The sequence below is a fragment of the Schistocerca nitens genome, chromosome 3 (assembly GCF_023898315.1).
Source record: "Schistocerca nitens isolate TAMUIC-IGC-003100 chromosome 3, iqSchNite1.1, whole genome shotgun sequence".
Taxonomy (NCBI): Eukaryota; Metazoa; Arthropoda; class Insecta; order Orthoptera; family Acrididae; genus Schistocerca; species Schistocerca nitens.
In genome coordinates this window covers 587389766-587407226 of record NC_064616.1, presented here as the reverse complement: position 1 = coordinate 587407226, position 17461 = coordinate 587389766, and the positions used below count along the sequence as shown (strand labels likewise).

Sequence of the window (17461 nt, the reverse complement as noted above, 5' to 3'; positions counted from 1 at the left end):
TTGCTCTACCACGCTGGGTTTCATTCCAGACCAAAGACAGTTTGTGCGAAGTGAAACAGATTACGATTTCAGTTACACTATTAAATTTCTCCGAAGAAGCAACTGCTGTACAGTAGTAGCTGAAGTTGGACTGTACTACAAGGAAAACATCAGTGGTTTGATGGGTAGGGGGTGGGGGGAGTGGGGGGGAAGAGAGAATGATGGTATCGATACTGTAGACTCCGAGCTGCCTTTCACTGCATCACATATGCACTTTCGTAATTTTACTAAACGCTTAATGGATAAACTGCTGCCAACAGTTCCGCAAGTAAGAAATTGTTCAAATGGCTCTGAGCACTGTGGGACTTAACATCGATGGTCATCAGTCCCCTAGAACTTAGAACTACTTAAACCTAACTAACCTAAGCACATCACACAACACCCAGTCATCACGAGGCAGAGAAAATCCCTGACCCCCCGCAAGTAAGAGCCAGGTATGTAAACCTGCTATCGCACTATAATGGTATCTACTGAACTCTTCAGGCGAACAAGACGTACCCAAACCCAATACAATGTACCCAACGAAATTTCGCTGCTGCAGACTACTGCTCGACAACAAACCGGAAACTCTACGGTAGTTTCTAATCAATAGGCTACAGCTGGCACTGTCTCGATACCGAAACTTGATTCATTGTGTAAGTGAAACATCGACGTTAGTCACCATAAAACAAATGAACGTAGGTTGTGTAATTCTGGTATAGTCTCTTTCCTTCTATCTATCTGTCTCTCTCTCTTCTCCCCTTCCATTTCTCTCTCTCTCTCTTTCTCTCAAACACACACACACACACACACACACACACACACACACACACACACTCACACACACACACACACCACACCACACAACATGTTTTATAAATCGGTAGTAAGTTTAACATTTCCTAACGAAACGCGGAACACTGAAGAGCCAAAGAAACTGGTACACCTACCTAATACCGTGTAGGGTGCCCTCGAGCACGCACAAGTGCCGCAACACGACGTGGCATGGACTCGACTAATGTCTGAAGTAGGATGGAACTGACACCATGAATCCTGCAGGGCTGCCTATAAAACACTAAGAGTACGAGGGGGTGGAGATCTCTTCTGAACAGCACTTTGCAAGGCATCCCAGATATGCTCAATAATGTTTATGTCTGTGGAGTTTGGAGGCCAGCGGAAGTGTTTAAACTCAGAAGAGTGTTCCTGGAGTCACTCTGTAGCAATTCTGGGCGTGTGGGGTGTCATATTGTCCTGCTGGAATTGTCAAGTCAGTCGTAATGCATAATGGACATGAATGCATGCAGGTGATCAGACAAGATGCTTACGTACGTGTCACCTGTCAGAATCGTATCTAGACTTATCAGGGGTGCCGTGTCACTCCAACTGCACACGCCTTACACCATTACAGAGCCTCCACCTGCTTCAACAGTTCCCTGTTGACATGCGTGGTCAATGGATTCATGAGGTTGTCTCCACACCCGTACACTTCCATCCACTCGATGCAATCCGAAACGAGACTTGTCCGATCAGGCAACATGTTTCCAGTCACCAACAGTCGAATGTCGGTGTTGACGGGCACAGGCGTGGCGTAAGGCTTTGCGTCGTGCAGTCATCAAAAGTACACGAGTGGGGCTCCGGCTCCGTGTGCTCATATTGATGATGTTTCGTTGAATGGTTCGCAAGCTGACTCTTGTGGATGGCCCAGCATTTAAATCCGCTGCAATTTGCATAACGGTTGCACTTCTGTCACGTTAAAGGATTCTCTTCAGTCGTCGTTGGTCCTGTTCTTGTAAGATCTTTTCCCGTCAGCAGCGATGTCGGAGATCTGATGTTTTACAGGGTTTCTGATGATTTTCACGCTACACTCGTGAAACAGTCGTACGTAAAAATCCGCATTTCATTGCTAACTCGTAGATGCTGTGTCCCATCGCTCGTGCGCCGACTGTAACACCACGCTTAAACTCACTTAAACCTTGATAATCTGCCACTGTAGAAGCAGTAACCGATCTAACAGCTGTGCCAGACACTTTTTGTCTTATATAGGAGTTGCCGACTGATGCGCTGTATTCTGCTTGTTTACATATCTCTGTATTTGAATACGCATGCCTATACCAGTGTCTTTGGCACTTCAGTGTATATTTTGTTTGAATACTGCTGCTCTTTCAATCAAGTATCAGAACCAGATAATACACTAGTTTCCAGTAGCTATAAGAAATATTTTGTCATATAAGAGATTTTCTCAAGTGAAAGACACCTCCTTCCAAGCGCTTCATGCTATAGTAGATGATCATGCTCTACTGTTCTGTTGTTGCTCTAGCACTTCCGTTAGTTGCCAGTCTCTTTTCCTTAACTACCACATTAGAAATCTATCTCTACACATATTCTATTCGCCAGTTTTGAGATTAACCACTTGTCCATAAATGAATGAATATTTTAAGTTTTACGGTCTCCAGTGTAGGAGATTTCATTAAATGTTATACACAGAGTGTGTCAAATTTCAACATAAGTGGACCCTTTATATTTAGACAATTAAAATTTTAAAGTAGCGTAGGCCTCGATTTGTTTAATTTATCCATGCTCAGTGCCTCAAAAAGTGCGTAACACTCCGTATTACACACGATCACAACACACATTGTAGTTAATGCTGTTTGATAGGCTCCTCAATTTGCGCACGGGCAGAGACGACAGTCGAATACTCGACACATGTCATTTGACTTCGCAGGTAGTTGCAAGACAAAGCTTCCCAACAACAGCTCCACTAGGCTCACTGTGGTTGTGACGCAATTTACAGTCTGCTGCACCTGGTACATTAATCCACAGTAGCGTTGATGGTAAATGGGTAGAGTCAGACCGATCGATTCCTGGGCCAATACACAGCCCGGATGTTTATCTGTGTGAGCGTGGGGGGCCCGTGGCGTATTTCACCGTCGTTGCTTGTGAACTATTTCTCAGACTGGGCGTTTTGACAGCCTGCCAGAGGGTAGAAATTACATCACACATTTCTCATCATCTGCGGCACACATGCGATGACGAGCGGAGGCAGTATTTACGTTGGAGGAGGTCCCTTTGAGCATTTACTGCGATACGTGTTCAGTGTAACAATTCGGGATGTCTGTGTACACTCAGGAATGTTCTCCACTATACAATTATAATCCTCCGAACTAATGTATTAATGAACTTTTCACGGTCTCTATGTGAGGATTCAATTCAAACATTAAACCTTCCTGCTGGGTACTTGATCACACACTTTTTCAACGAATAAAATCTGTGTTCCTGTGTACGACTGCAGCATTCTCTGAGAAACAGATCCTTGAAAAATTTTGTGTGAGTGCTACATCACTTCAAAATTGTTTCAGTGTTTTAGTGTCATAACTTACATTCTCTAAGCGCATGTGAATGATTGCGTTTTGCGTTTAGTGACTGATATTTACACTTTCCTTCAAATGTAACATTTTACAGAGAACAATGCCGTAATGTAGCCCAGTGACAATTAAAACGTACGTATTACAGGTTGGTTTTAGGAACTGTGCTTATGAAATGCTGTCTCAAACTATTCATCGTTTTAACAAACGTATTCAAAACAAAGCAAACGTTGCTTTCTCTAACTGAAATTGTTGAACTAAGCGCTATTACAGCGCCGTGGCGTTGTCAGAGGAAATGCGGCGTGAAACAAAGAGCGATGAAGAAGGCCCTGGCTGAAAAACGTAGCAGAAGAGAGTAAAACGCGAAATGCAGTGTATCGATTCACTCGCGATGTATGACAATAGAATGGGGATTACAGAATGACAATGTGTCTGCAAGAATAATAAGGGACAGGCACATGGTGTTCCAGTACACTAGTCTGTGTATCGAACGCTCAGAACAACGTCACTGACGTGTCAAATACAAGTGTAAAACTTAGACATTTGTGGTTCGAGAAGAGCACGTTGCTTTGGTTGCAAGTTCAGTTCTTAGAAGCTCCCGACTTTCGAGGAGAATTCAGACTTAATGAATAGTGCTATTAATTCTATGCTGAGGAGTGTGTACCCAGCTGAAAATATTAGTAACCTGATCCCAATTCGATTTATCTGTTGCGGAATAAGTGACACTAGCAGATCACCACTCAACTTATACGCAAGTATGTGTAATATGAAAAAAATTTGAAGGATTACCAGACGCAAAACTGAAGCCTGATCAGTCACGGAGAGAAGATTGCAAAGTGTTCATTGTATTTTCTGGGTGAGTATTGTCCTGCGTGAAAGTGTCTCCAGAAATGGTTTCGGACTCAAGAAGTTCAAAAGTACAGTGGTCGCTGTTGGGAGCACTTCGGATTCACAGCAACCAGGATCGTTAAAATAAAAACCGGGATGTCACACCATGCTTTTTTTCTATGCCAGAGAGCGAGATAGTGCAGTGATGTATACAGTGCACTTTTTTTCGGGAGGACTGGGGGTCAAATCACTATCTGGCCAGCCGGAATAAGATTCCTTGTGGTTCCTGCGGGCACGACCGCTGCGGCTCCGCTCCTATCTAGCGCTCCGAGTGCAACGGAGAGTGGGACGCAGGGTGAGGGTGGAAGGTTTCAGCCGGGCGCGGCTAGAGCTAGGCAGTAGCCTTGTCACATGCCAAGCAATTTGCGAAACAGGAATTACTTTACCTTTCTTATTGTTTAACGCCCGCACATGGTGATTCAAACGACATCGTACTACTATGAACTGGAAGAAAACGCTCTTTGCAACATCATTGAAGCACCAGCCACAAAGACGATATGATTTACGACAGACGTTAAATAAACAATACAACGCATTTTTTCACAGCTATTTTCGGCTGAAAATATGCAGAATTTGTTGTGGGACATTGCGAAATATTCCCGCTTCAGTCCCTGTAGTTTCATGAAGTTCCGTTTGGTGGCGGTTCTACAGGCAGCGTTCAAATTGGTGTCTGCAACGGAAGTGCTTTCCGAGCAGAGAGCTGTCATTGAGTTTCTTTTGCGGGAAACCTGAGATCCGCAGATATTCATGGGAGCTTGCATAATGTCAACGGAGGCCTGGAAATCAACAAAAGCACGAAGAGTCGTTGGGCTAGGCGTCTGCAACCATCGCAACACGGTCGTGCAAACTTGTCCGATCTCCTACCTGCCGGCTGGCCGTACACAGTTGTGACTGCTGCAGTATTGGAACGTGCGGACACTCTCATTCGGGGTGATGGACGGATCACAATCAAACACCTTGCTGCACAACTGGAAGTCTTAGTTAATACTGCTGACAAGTATTCAAAGGCCTATGCCCGCTGGGTTTATCGCTGGCTAGCAGAACACCATAAAGAGGCACCGAAGGACCATCTCTGCTGAATTGTTTGTGCGTTACGAGGATGATCGTGACAGTTTCTTGTCGAACATCCTCACAAGCAATGAAATATGGGTTCATCACTTCGAACTGGGAACAAAACGGCAATCCATGGAGTAGCACCTTTCTTCAGAAGCCTCGCTATATCTTCAGCAATTACATTGCAGCACTGCAGTAGTATTATGCCCCATTACAGCTGCAGTTCCAGAACAATATGTGCCAAGTTTACAAGAATTCGTCAGCACTGACACCGCATATCATGAGTAAATGATATTCTTTCTTGCTGATGTGAGGCAGGATATCTCTTTCAAGATTTACCTCTGACAGATGATATTAAGCCGGCTGTTCTTAGCCAACGCAAAACGTTATTTGACTATAGTTCTCTATATTCATGACTCATATAATATTTTGTATGCAAAGTTAAAACGGAAATACAGTTATTTGCAAGAGATCGCTAACATGTAAAATAGTTTAAACGCATTTTTATTCTTATGTTGTAATATTTATAATGTAGGCTGTGATCAGATTTCTCCGTTCAGTAAATTTTAACGGATGTTTTCCCCAGTTTCAACTACGATTCACAACCAGAAAAAATTTCATGTCTCTATGGTTTCGTGTCTTATTTCTTGCCAAAGCCCACCTTGGCCAGCAAACTCACCGATTCTCTACCCAAATTGAGAAGGTTTGGAGCGTTATGGGCAGAGTCCTCCAATCAGCTTGGGATTCTGACGCTCTACCTCGCCAGTTAGACAGAATTTGGCACGATAACCTTCTGGAGGACATCCGACATCTCTGTCAATCAATGCCAAGCCGAATAACTGCTTGTATAAGGGGCAAAGGTGAACCAATACTTTGTTGACAAGCTCTTTCTCTTCAATGAATTATCCAATTTTTAAAATTATAATCATTTCTTGACACGAACATATCTAACGATTTCCGTCCCAATACGGATAACTCATTCGTGATGCGTCTTTTTTTTTTTTTTTTGTCTTAAGAGTGTAATATCCGTAACAATTGACACTGCCCGGGCATCGAAACTGTTAACCACCATAGCACATATCGAGTGATCATTGATAGCGTTGATTTGCATAAACGCAAAATCCAAAATCACGAACCACAGTTCCTGCTTTTCTGGTAGGAACTTCGCAATCTCCACCTTCATTTGCTGAGTGGAAACTACGTTACATTCAGCAGGAAAACTGCTTGTCATATTTCCGTCCTGTCTCGTCATTTGGGGAGATAACTTTCTGTTCTTTCGTATCAAGATTCGAATTTAAAGGTTGTCAATTCGCTTTTGCAGATCGTCTTGCAATTGTAAAGCTGTGTCTCCGTCTGGACCGGTTTGAAGTCGTGACGTAAAGTCACCGTTTGACTTGGCACACTTCCTGGGGCCTCAGCGCTCTTTAGTATTTCAGGGGTCACCAATTTACAAAATTTCTGCATAATTCAAACGGTAATAATTCAATGCCTTAACAGTTCTTGAATTAAATGGTTTTTATTCTTACAGTTATAAAAACGCAACTTGACAACCGCAAGGGAACACATGGTTGTCAAGCTTAAAGCAAAGAGAAAACGTCAGTAACTAGACCGAAAATCTAAAGAAGAAATATACGCTTTTTAAACTGTGTCAATAAGGTACAGTATCCTCTAGGTACAACACTCTCCTCTATCTGCAGATGTTTATCATTTCCAAGGTGCATTTTAATATCTGACTTGCGATTTTCTTGATATGACACCCGAAAGCATACATTTTGCTGCCACATAGTGGTTCATGACAGGGATACATTGAGATATCGTCAGTGATCACAGTTTCTACAAATTATTTGTATTCAGAACGTCAACAGATTTCTTAGATAGTTTAGAGGATACAGCCATTCCCATTTCATCACAACGCCCCAGACGTCTCATTCTAAATACACTGATCATCCAGAACATTATGAACACCGACCTACTAAAACCCACCAGGCGATAGCAGCGTCACCTGGTGAGGAATGGCTGTCAGACACAAGCACGGTGCATGTAGTATCAGTGAGCGTGCTGTCCGTCTGTTGAATGGGGAAGCCGAGCAATCTATCTGTATGACCGAGGGCAGATTTTGATGGCCCAGAGGCTCGGCAAGATCATTTCGGAAACTGCACGACTAACCTCAGACTTTAATGCTGGGCAGAGTAAAAGTGTGTCTGAATGCACAGCACACCGAACACTCCGCAGCCAACGGCCGATGCACATGCCAATGTTAACACCATGACGTCGGCAACTACGACTGAAATGGACAGGTGACCATCGACACTGGATATTGGTCTAGTGGCAGAGCGTTGCATGGCCTGATGAATCCCAATACCTTCTTCATTATGCCGATGGGAGGGCGCGAATCCGTCGCTTTCGAGGAGAACAGCTCCTTGACACCTGTACTGCAAACGGAGACAAGCTGTCGGCAGCTCCATTATGCTCTGGGGAACATTCGCGTGGGTATCCATGGGTCCAGTGGATCTCGTGGAAGGCACCATGACGGCCAAGGATTATCGTCCACTGGCTGCCGACCACGTACACCTTTTCACGACGATCATGTTTCCCGACGGCAGTGTCATTTTTCAGCATGGTAATGTGCCATGTCACAAGGCCAGGCGTGTGATGCAGTAGTTCGAGGAACACAGTGGTGAGTTCCAGTTGATGTGCTGGCCCTCCAACTCATCAGATCTGAATCCGATAGAACACGTCTGTGATGTGATTGAACATGACGTCAGAGCTCATCGCTCCCTCCCCAGAATTTACGAAAATTAGGGGACTTGTGTGTGTAGATGTGGTGTCAACTCCTTCCGGCGACCTATCAAGGCCTCATTGCTTCCATTCCACGACCCTACCCCCCTATTGTCCGCGCCAGAGTTGGACATAGTGGCTATTAGGTAGGTAGTCATAATGTTCTGGCTGATCAGAGTATGTAACGGCCAACAGCATGATGGCTAAAACCTCTGCATTTTCCTCACCACAGGATACACATTTTCATCGAGTATCACTTAAGATATATGCTCACTCAGAAGCAGGGCTTGTAGCTTGCTCTACCACAATGTCACTGAACTTCTGTCGAAATATCCTGAGTTTCAATGTTCTTTCAATTGACATCCTGAATGTATAATCTTAATAATAATTCGCGAAAATACTGACAGTCTGGCAGTAATTTAGTCGTGTAACTCCGAAACATTAATCATTTAGATATACGGGCATTAATACTATCCGTGTAGGTATTTAATGTCATTAAACGATTTAGGTATGACAGTGAAAGATCCTGCAACTACCCGGCCTGACAAACAATGTGAAACACAAGCAAGGGGAGTAGGAAAGGAAATGAAACTTCATGTGACGTTATTGCAGTGATTACAAGATAAAGTCAAAATTACAAAGAAATTGGTAGTATGAAACCAGATATTGGTATAGTGTACCAGCCCCTCCATCCTGGATGCATACACTGATTCGGTTGGCAAGGGGTTCATATAGCCGTTGCGCCTTCTCCTGACACTGGTACTTGAGATCCTTCACACTGGCACTGAGACGGAGTCGACGTCAGAGCTGGATGCCACACACATTATATTGGGGACAGATCTGGAGATCTTGCTGGCCACGCGAGTACCTCAACATACAGACAGTTCATGGAGACATGTGCCATCTTCGGCTTGAATTGTCGTATTGAAAAATGGCGCCACGATTCTCTAACGTTATGGGCAACGCATGAGGATACAGAATGTCTGTAACATACAGTTGTGGAATCGGAGTTCCCTCAATCACTACTAGCCGTGACTTGAAGTCGACCGTGAAGGTTCCCACGCCATTACGCCAGACGCAGCACCGCTGTACCTCTGCGGAACATCGGGAGATTGGGACCTCTTCCCACGTCTCCGCCATACTCGTCGACGATGGTTATTCAGCGTAGTGCACAACGGCGATTCATCGCTGAGCACACTGCTCGCCATTCATCAGCAGTCCATGCTTCCCGGTCGCGGCGTTATCGAAAACACAGCACTTTGTGTTTTGGAGTTACGGCAGCCTGCACGCAGTACTGTCTCTAGTTCCGCTGCTGATAACGGTGTTGGGTGGCACAGAATGTCGTAGGGAGCCCATTACTTGTTCTCGGTTGATAGGCGCTGATGTGAAGGTTTATAATGTGCTAGTGCACAGTACATCTACTTTCCCTTGTGGTCAGACGTGGTTGTCCGGAACAGTGACGATGAGTACGCCTATCCTCATGCCCCCATGCTGCTGAACGTAAGGCCACTGTCGCATCCGAATGCCCCACACACCTAGATGTTGCACGATTTGACCAGTTGGACAAATGGAGACGCTCACTGAGGCCTCTTTCAAACTCTGTTAAGTGCTGATAACGTTTTCTCACGCGCGTACGTGGGGTCTCCGTATCCTTCACAGTGATCGCGCAATATCTGATTCTGTTCACGCAACTTACATACCATACCATGCCTCAAAACAAGCAAAACTAATCTACTCTGGTGGTCATTCTCCCTGTGATAGAGAATTAGAAATCTATTCATTCACGTAGCCGCCGATTGCGTCTACGTGGACGAAATTACACTGACATCCGTCTGTATCTTCTGGGTGCTTAAAGTTTTTTGTCAAGCTGTGTTTATTGACGCACTGAAGAGGTTAGTATGTAATTCCCACATATAAAAATATCGTGTTTTGTGCCCATGCTGCTGTTGACTCAGAGTGCCTATTTTATGTCATTATATGTGTGGCAACACTACATTTTACATGTAACTTTCTACTGTATTTGGAGCGGTACCAAGAGTAATGGAATTTGTCACAGGAGAGGCCTGTCATCCATACGAGCCATTCAAATGTCCTGGTGGTGAAGGAAAGGGCATCTGCATCTCGATCCAGTATCTGTGCGATGGCGCTCCAGACTGCCCTGACGGATACGACGAGGACACACGGCTCTGCACCGCAGGTAAGGACTAGGCTCTAGGCACTAGGCACTAGGCGTTCGCTGGCTACTGGACACCACGCGACGTTACGTCACGCTCACAGCCCCTGCATCACGCAAACCGCCACGTGTGTTCTTACGGAAGCTCAACCAGCAATCAACTTTCCTATTAGTATGCAGCGATACTACGCAGCTACAACAGAATGATGGTTCACGAAAGTTCATTACTATACCATAATGAAAAATCATTTTGCAAGTGTACTAAATATACAGTTGAACTGCACAGTTTTCTGACGGATTTCAAATACAAGAGTTCCATTTCCTGGTACAGGAGCACGTTGTTCCAGATTCTTGAACCTCAGCTACTTCACTTACTTTTTTCCATGGACTTATTTTCTGTGCAGAAGAAAAACTTCCGGTGATTAGCTCACACTTATTGAGAAACTCTGCTCAATTTAAGTGCATGTGAAAGAAGTAAGCGGAGATACGATTTTAAACATTACTACTATAGCAGAAGTTTTATGCAGTCGGGAATCAAATTTCATTGATTAGGAGACAAAAGCTGTTAAAAGTTAAAACTTCGTGTCCCCGTGTATTAGATGCTGTTCAGTTTGTCAATATGCAATTTATACTGACGATGAGAATCACATCTGGGGGTTGACAGGATGCAGGGGATGGTCCCTTGGTTGCATGGAGCGTCTTTATTGGACTACGCACGATGTAGACTTAAGCACAGTCGTATGGCATTCACAGAATTGTTGTCTTGCACTTGCTTGCTAACTGTTTCTTCCTTCCACAGCAAGGACGACAGAGGGAAATACGTCTAAGTTTCTGAATTCATTCCGAAGTCCGAAGTTTTCGCAGTCTTTCATTCAGTGAAGAAATATTGTGCCCTTATGGTGCAACGTCAGTAGCGAGAGCTTTGAATAATTGAAGGCAGAGGTCGATAACTAGCTCTGAGCGCACGCGATCACGACATCAACTAAACGCGAAAATCCTTCACCAGATTACTCAAACATCACCGCACACTCCACGTACAGGTAGCACCCGAAGCACACGGAAGGCAGTTTTCTGTCACTAATATTAACAGCACATCTAACTGGAATGTGACTGCAGCTGAACGTCTAGTCTTCCTATTCTTTGCATAAAGATTTAAATCCATCGGGAGCGCAGTTTATTGGACTGGTAGTACATTACTTTGGCTGAATTTTACACGACATAGAATCCCTTGGGCTATTTGATAAGACTGAGAATTTGCCTTTGTGAGCTTGCATTGTGATTGATTAAGATGCAAGTACTCAGATGTTAGGAAGAATTACTGTTTAGTTTGCTGTTATTGTGGTGGGACTGCAGTGTATTGTTTGACTCGGAGAGAATGGCGGACGTAACGGAATGATTATTAAGACGATGGTCACAAACGTCGTATGGCCACTGCTATATTTTTCAGTTTGGAAGCAGAATAACTGACTGTACGATCCACAGTGAATGAATGAATGGATGAACAAAGTCGAGAAGTGCTTCCACTGATTTGTTTCCTAAAGAATTTGGTAATCAGGGAGTTTTAGAAAAATGAGTTATTTTAGGCAATTTCAAAGTGGCACTGGTACTTAAGTATTCGTAGGAATATGCGGAACTTCCGTAACGTGACTGAGTCGTGCGTGAATCTCTCGTCAGGTGATCGCAGATCAGTTAACTGCAACTGCGATGTACTGCAGCGTTTCTTTTAGAAGAAGAATGTAACAATAACGAATTATTGATGCTTAATTTACAGTTAATTAAAGTACGGTATTAAGTAAAAGAAAATCGAGTAATTCGAGAAGTTTGCAACGACTTTGTGCAAGGATCTCTTTGATCCAATGGGAAATGTTCAGCGAAAGTACAACGGAATGGAACGTATTCATAGGATCAATCTAACCAGAGTCATTATTCTTTATTGCGACATGCCCACAGAATAAATGAAATTTGTATACGATAAAAGGCATACCTTCACGAGTACCTTTCTACACAGCTTTTCCTGTGTCTAAATAATAACTGCTCACATAACAAGCTGGTAGCCGAAATCATCCTGTGAGTCTCAAATAATTTTATTTGTACTTCTCGTTCTAGCGTTAGAGGAGATTCCCAACATACCTTCCATAGTATGAGAAATTTCAGATTTGCCAGCGAAACATTTAAGAACACTAATATACTAGGAAATGAATTTTTACTACTCGAAATTCGGACGCGCTCATTTTCTTACGGATATTATGGCACATCTGTGACAGATTCGTAAACGTTGCTCCAAAGGCCAATACACAATGAACCAAGTATCTCCAATTCCAGCAAATCTTATAACACTTAATAGTAAGATAACTTCCGGAAGAGCGTGGCCTGTTTTACACACGTCACCCTTTGTACGCTAGGAGCTCACTTCTCATCTCTGTAGACCCATCCAGTCAAAGTTGCATGAGGAGAAACATGGAGGTCCGTGGATCCACCTAGCTTAGAGCAGTAGCACACCCGCAGTGCCCCTCCAGAGTCAAAAGATTTGATGCATTTTCTGACTGAAAATAACAAGTATTTGACTCTTGTCACATCGAAAACGTATCCTGTGAAGAGAACCGTCCTATCTGAGGTGTAAGTAAGGGTACATGTTGATGTTCCCACTCAATAAGTTCCTTCCTTTGACTTAATGAGTCTTCTTGGCTCTGCAGTTACTGCACTTATACAGGACACTGTAACGTAGTCTTTTCCTTTTTCAGAAATAACAGCAAAATTGGTCATCATCACCCATCCTTGGCCTCTACCGTCCGTAACGGAATCTTGGCGGTGCTGAAACTGTGGAACTTAAGAAAATTATTGCCAGAGTCAGTGAACTAAAGAAGCATAATTAGTTGAGCCCAGGTAGTTTCTTTGTGGATTTGAACTACCTCCAGTCCACTGGCGGCTATGAGCTGCAGATCATCCAGTAAAGGATTCCACCATCTCACTCGACCAAATTGAATCTTGCCTATCTCTAACGGCATCAGATGCCGTTCCCCTTGCAAACATGCTGTTGTCTGTTGTACACAGAGGTTACAAAAGTCGTGGGACAGCGATATGCAAATATGCAGATGGCAGTAGCATCGCGTACACGAGGTATAAAAAGGCAGTGTATTGGCAGAGCTATCATTTGTACTGAGGTGATTCATGTGAAAGGGTTTCCGACGTGATTATGGCTGCACGACGGGAATTAACAGACTTTGAACTCGAAATGGTAGTTGAGCTAGGCGCATGAGGCGTTCCATTTCGGAAATCGTTAGGGAATCCCGTATTACGAGACCCACAGAGTCAAGAGTGTGCCGAAAATACCACATTTCAGGAATTACCTCTCACCACGGATGACGCATTGGCCGACGTCCTTCACTTAAAGACCGAGAGCAGCGCTGTTTGCGTCGCGTTGTCAGTGCTAACAGACAAGCAACACTGCGTGAAATAACCGCAGAAATCAATGTGGAACGTTCGACGAACATATCTGTTATGACAGTGTGGCAAAAAATTGATGTAAATGGGCTATGGCAGCAGACGACCGACAGCATGGCATTGCTTACAGCGCCTCTTCTGGGCTCATGCCAATATCGGTTCGATGCTAGGCGAATGGAAAACCGTGGCCTGCTGAGATGAGTCCCATTTCAGTTGGTAAGACCAAACGGTAGGGTTCGAGTGTGGCGCAGACCTCACGAAGCCCAGGAACCAAATGGTCCACAAGGCACTGAGCAAGCTGGTGGTGGCTCCATAACTTTGTGGGCTGTGTTTACATGGAATGAACTAGGTCCTCTGGATATTCGGGTACTTGGAGGCCATTGGCAGCCATTCACAGTCGTTATGTTCTCAGACAATGACGGAATTTTTATGTGTGTTATTATACGAGAATGGTTTGAAAAAAAGACTCTCGACAATTCGGGCGTACGGTTTGGTCACCCAGATCGCCCGTCATGAATCCCATCGAAAATTTATGAGACATAATGGAGAGGTCAGTTCGCACACAAAATCCTGCACCGGCAACACTTTCGTAATTATGGACGTCTGTAGAGGCAGCATGACGCAATAATTCTACAAGGAACTTCCAACGACTCGTGAAGTTTATGCCACGTCGAGTTGCTGCGCTATGCCGGGAAAAAGAGAGTCTGGCACGATATTAGGAGGTGTCCCACGACCTTCGTCATATGAGTATAAAAACAAACCGATTGAAGTAGCATTGGGGTAATTTTCTGCAGTACTAATGCTCCTGGCGGTTGCTGCCATTTTAGCTAGTCTTTATTGTTTCTCCTAAACTCTGGATACGAATGCACATGCGTCGCATTGTGAAGACCATCTGAGGCAGCGAAGTTAGTTTGGCCACGTCTGATTAGGATGCGGCAAGAGGATTCGGTGACTGATGAGACAGGGCTGCTATTGTCGGAGACGAGCCCGCTGAAGTAAACAGCTGTCGAGTGGTCGCATGACGCAACGCCCTTCGCTTCATTATTCATAAGGCGGGGCGCTGTCACATCGACCCACACACCTGCGCCCTACTTGCGGCGTTACACGAGCGCGCTCCCGGCTCAGATTTGTTAAAAAAAAGTGTACCTCTCCAAGACCTGCTTTTCTCAGCAAGCGACAGACAGGCGTGTTTGTCAGTCAGAAAGCCTTTTCAGAAACAATGCTTCTAAAAATACGAATTTCCAGCGAAACCTCGAAGCTTTGATCGATAATGCGCTGCACTGACAAACCGAGATACCGGTTCTTAATGTTCGAGGTCTCTAAACCACACATATGGGAACCTAACCATGTTTTTGGCGCCTTTGTTATTTTTATGTTCCCCTGAATTACTTTGTATCTTTGTAAAAGCTATGCCAGCTTAATTCTCATAATGAGGACCTAGTAACATGTGAGAAAAGGAATCTCTCCAAACTCTACCGAGAACAGCAACGAAGTACGGGTATTGATGATGCATTTTGTAATGACTCTTCACAAAAGGTTTCAACTGCTGTACTAGTATTCGGAACCCCATGTTTCACTTTAGTTCAACGTTGTGACTATCTGAGTCATCCAAGTTGTGCTACTGCTCAAAATGTGATTCACACGTTCAGTCTTCTAAAATCAAACTTTACCGTTCGAGCTGCAGTATACCAAAATCTATTTCAATCTCTTCCTGTACTTTTCTCAGGTGGTAATATAGTATATATAAGGACTCTCTTTCGTGTCCCGGCTCGGCGGAAAGATATAATCTCTCAGAAAGATTGGTGGGAAAGATATAATCTCTCAGAAAGATTGGTGTCTCCTCCTTTCGTCACAGAACCCATCCGTATGCAAAAAAAAAAAAAAAAAAAAAAAAAAAAAAAAAAACTCTTTAATTTTCCAGCTACCTTTGTAGCAATTAAATTCACAAGTTATACGTCAAAGATATGTTTCATACTTTCATACGGTAAATCGAGTTCGCCTGGACGACTAACCAATGTTACATACAAGATAAAACTGAGAAAATTTCCATGTCTAATCGCCACACCAATCGGAGCATTAAAGTACGCGAATCATTTTCAGCTACAGTGTAACTTATTTTCCGCTATTTAGAAAGCTTTGGGGTTACTTCAGTAAAATATGAACGTAATATCTCATATAGGATACGAATCTTAACGATACATCCACTCGTAAGCGGCCCCGCGTTTACAGAGTAAAACTGGTAAAGACTTCTGCTAAGTTACACTAAGCACAATGCCTAAGAGGATGAAAATCAATGTGAAACCCTTATTAAGTATTTACGTCTGTACTGTAAATAATTTACCAGTGTTTCGTCTCTTCGTGAGATATAATACACCTACAGATATTGTGTTATAGGCTACAATCAGTTATTCACGCAAAATGTGAAAAGCCGACAACTAGCGTAGCCGACCTTTGAAATACAGTTGTGGCACCAGAAACTTGTCTGAGCAAAGGATACGTAACCTACGAGTGGAGCTGTACCTGTTGGTGTGTCTCCACCTGTTGACCTATCACCTGTTGAGGCAACAGACTTAGCGCTTGGCCATCCATCTGCTGTCGTGGTTGTGCTGGGCGCAAACGGTATGAGAGTGTTGTGTTCGTTCAGACAAACAATTGCATGCATGGGAACTGCAGTGTGCAGCCTGATCAGTTATTAGATAGTTTGTGGTACAATTCAGTTACACACTGAACGTATGAACTAGAACCACAATTTACTATAACAGAAATCATGGAAGTCATATTTCAGTGTTACTAGTAACGATGCCTGGCTGCATGTGACCTTATAACGTTCCATTCCGTTGAATAAGAAAAGATCAGTATATTAATACTGCTCTAGTGGTAAAATTTCCTACTGAAATAAATTCTGGTAAAGTGTTGCAAAAGAAATGTACAGGATGATTTATGAAGAGAAATTCATATTCATGGAAGCAATAGTACTAAAAGTCTGAAGTGAAAATAGTCATGTTAGATTGGTTTTAATGTCTTTATAAAATTGAATAAACCCCATACACAAAATTCCTATAATTTTGTTACAGAACCATGACAGGCTTATATGTTTCAATACATTATAAAAAATTTACATTGACTATATTACTAAATTTCGGCTAAAATGCCAGATCATAATTTGTTTTTATGCGGAAGTATTAAATATGTGGCCTATTCGAAAAGTAAGGTCTGATCGGTCGCATAATGGAAACCACTGTGATAATCGAAATTGTTTTATTTGCAACAGTTAGTTACACCTTCCAGCTTCTTCTCTACATAGTCGCCGCTCCGATTTAGACATTTGTCGTAGCGTTGTACCTACTTTCCCATACCCTCGTCATAGGAGGCAGCCGCCTGTTCTTCCCGCCAATTCTTTAAGCTGATCTACAGCTCGTTGTCTGTGCCAAAACGTTGTCTTCGTAGCCAGCGGCTCACGTGAGCAGAGTCAATTACGGGCTCTATTGTGGGTGATCAAACACTTTCCATCGAAAATGCTGCAGGAGCATCTTCATTGCCCTTCGGACTGCGGCCGAGAATTGTCATGCAGGGGGAAACGTATGACAGTTATGTTATGTGGGCTGCATGGCATTAGGCGAACTCTCACACCTGGCCCTCATACTTGGCGGGAGACACTACGGTTCTAAGCATCTTTACGTGCTCACTGTGCGCTCAGAACTGGAAAGAGCCACGTGATACGATCGACAGGCAAACTAGAGACACTGCC

General features: G+C 43.7%; 1 protein-coding gene across 2 annotated transcripts in view; it reads left to right on the top strand.

Annotated features, from left to right (window-relative positions):
• The window catches only part of LOC126249668 (IDLSRF-like peptide), a 221832-nt gene that overhangs the window by 122811 nt on the left and 81560 nt on the right, over positions 1-17461 (top strand). Inside the window, exon 2 of one of the 2 annotated variants that reach the window (XM_049951350.1) lies at positions 10159-10296. In XM_049951350.1, the coding sequence (XP_049807307.1) occupies positions 10159-10296 (138 nt within the window). Of the gene's footprint in view, positions 1-10155; positions 10297-17461 lie in introns of both variants that reach the window. The other variant, XM_049951349.1, reaches the window with a different exon arrangement.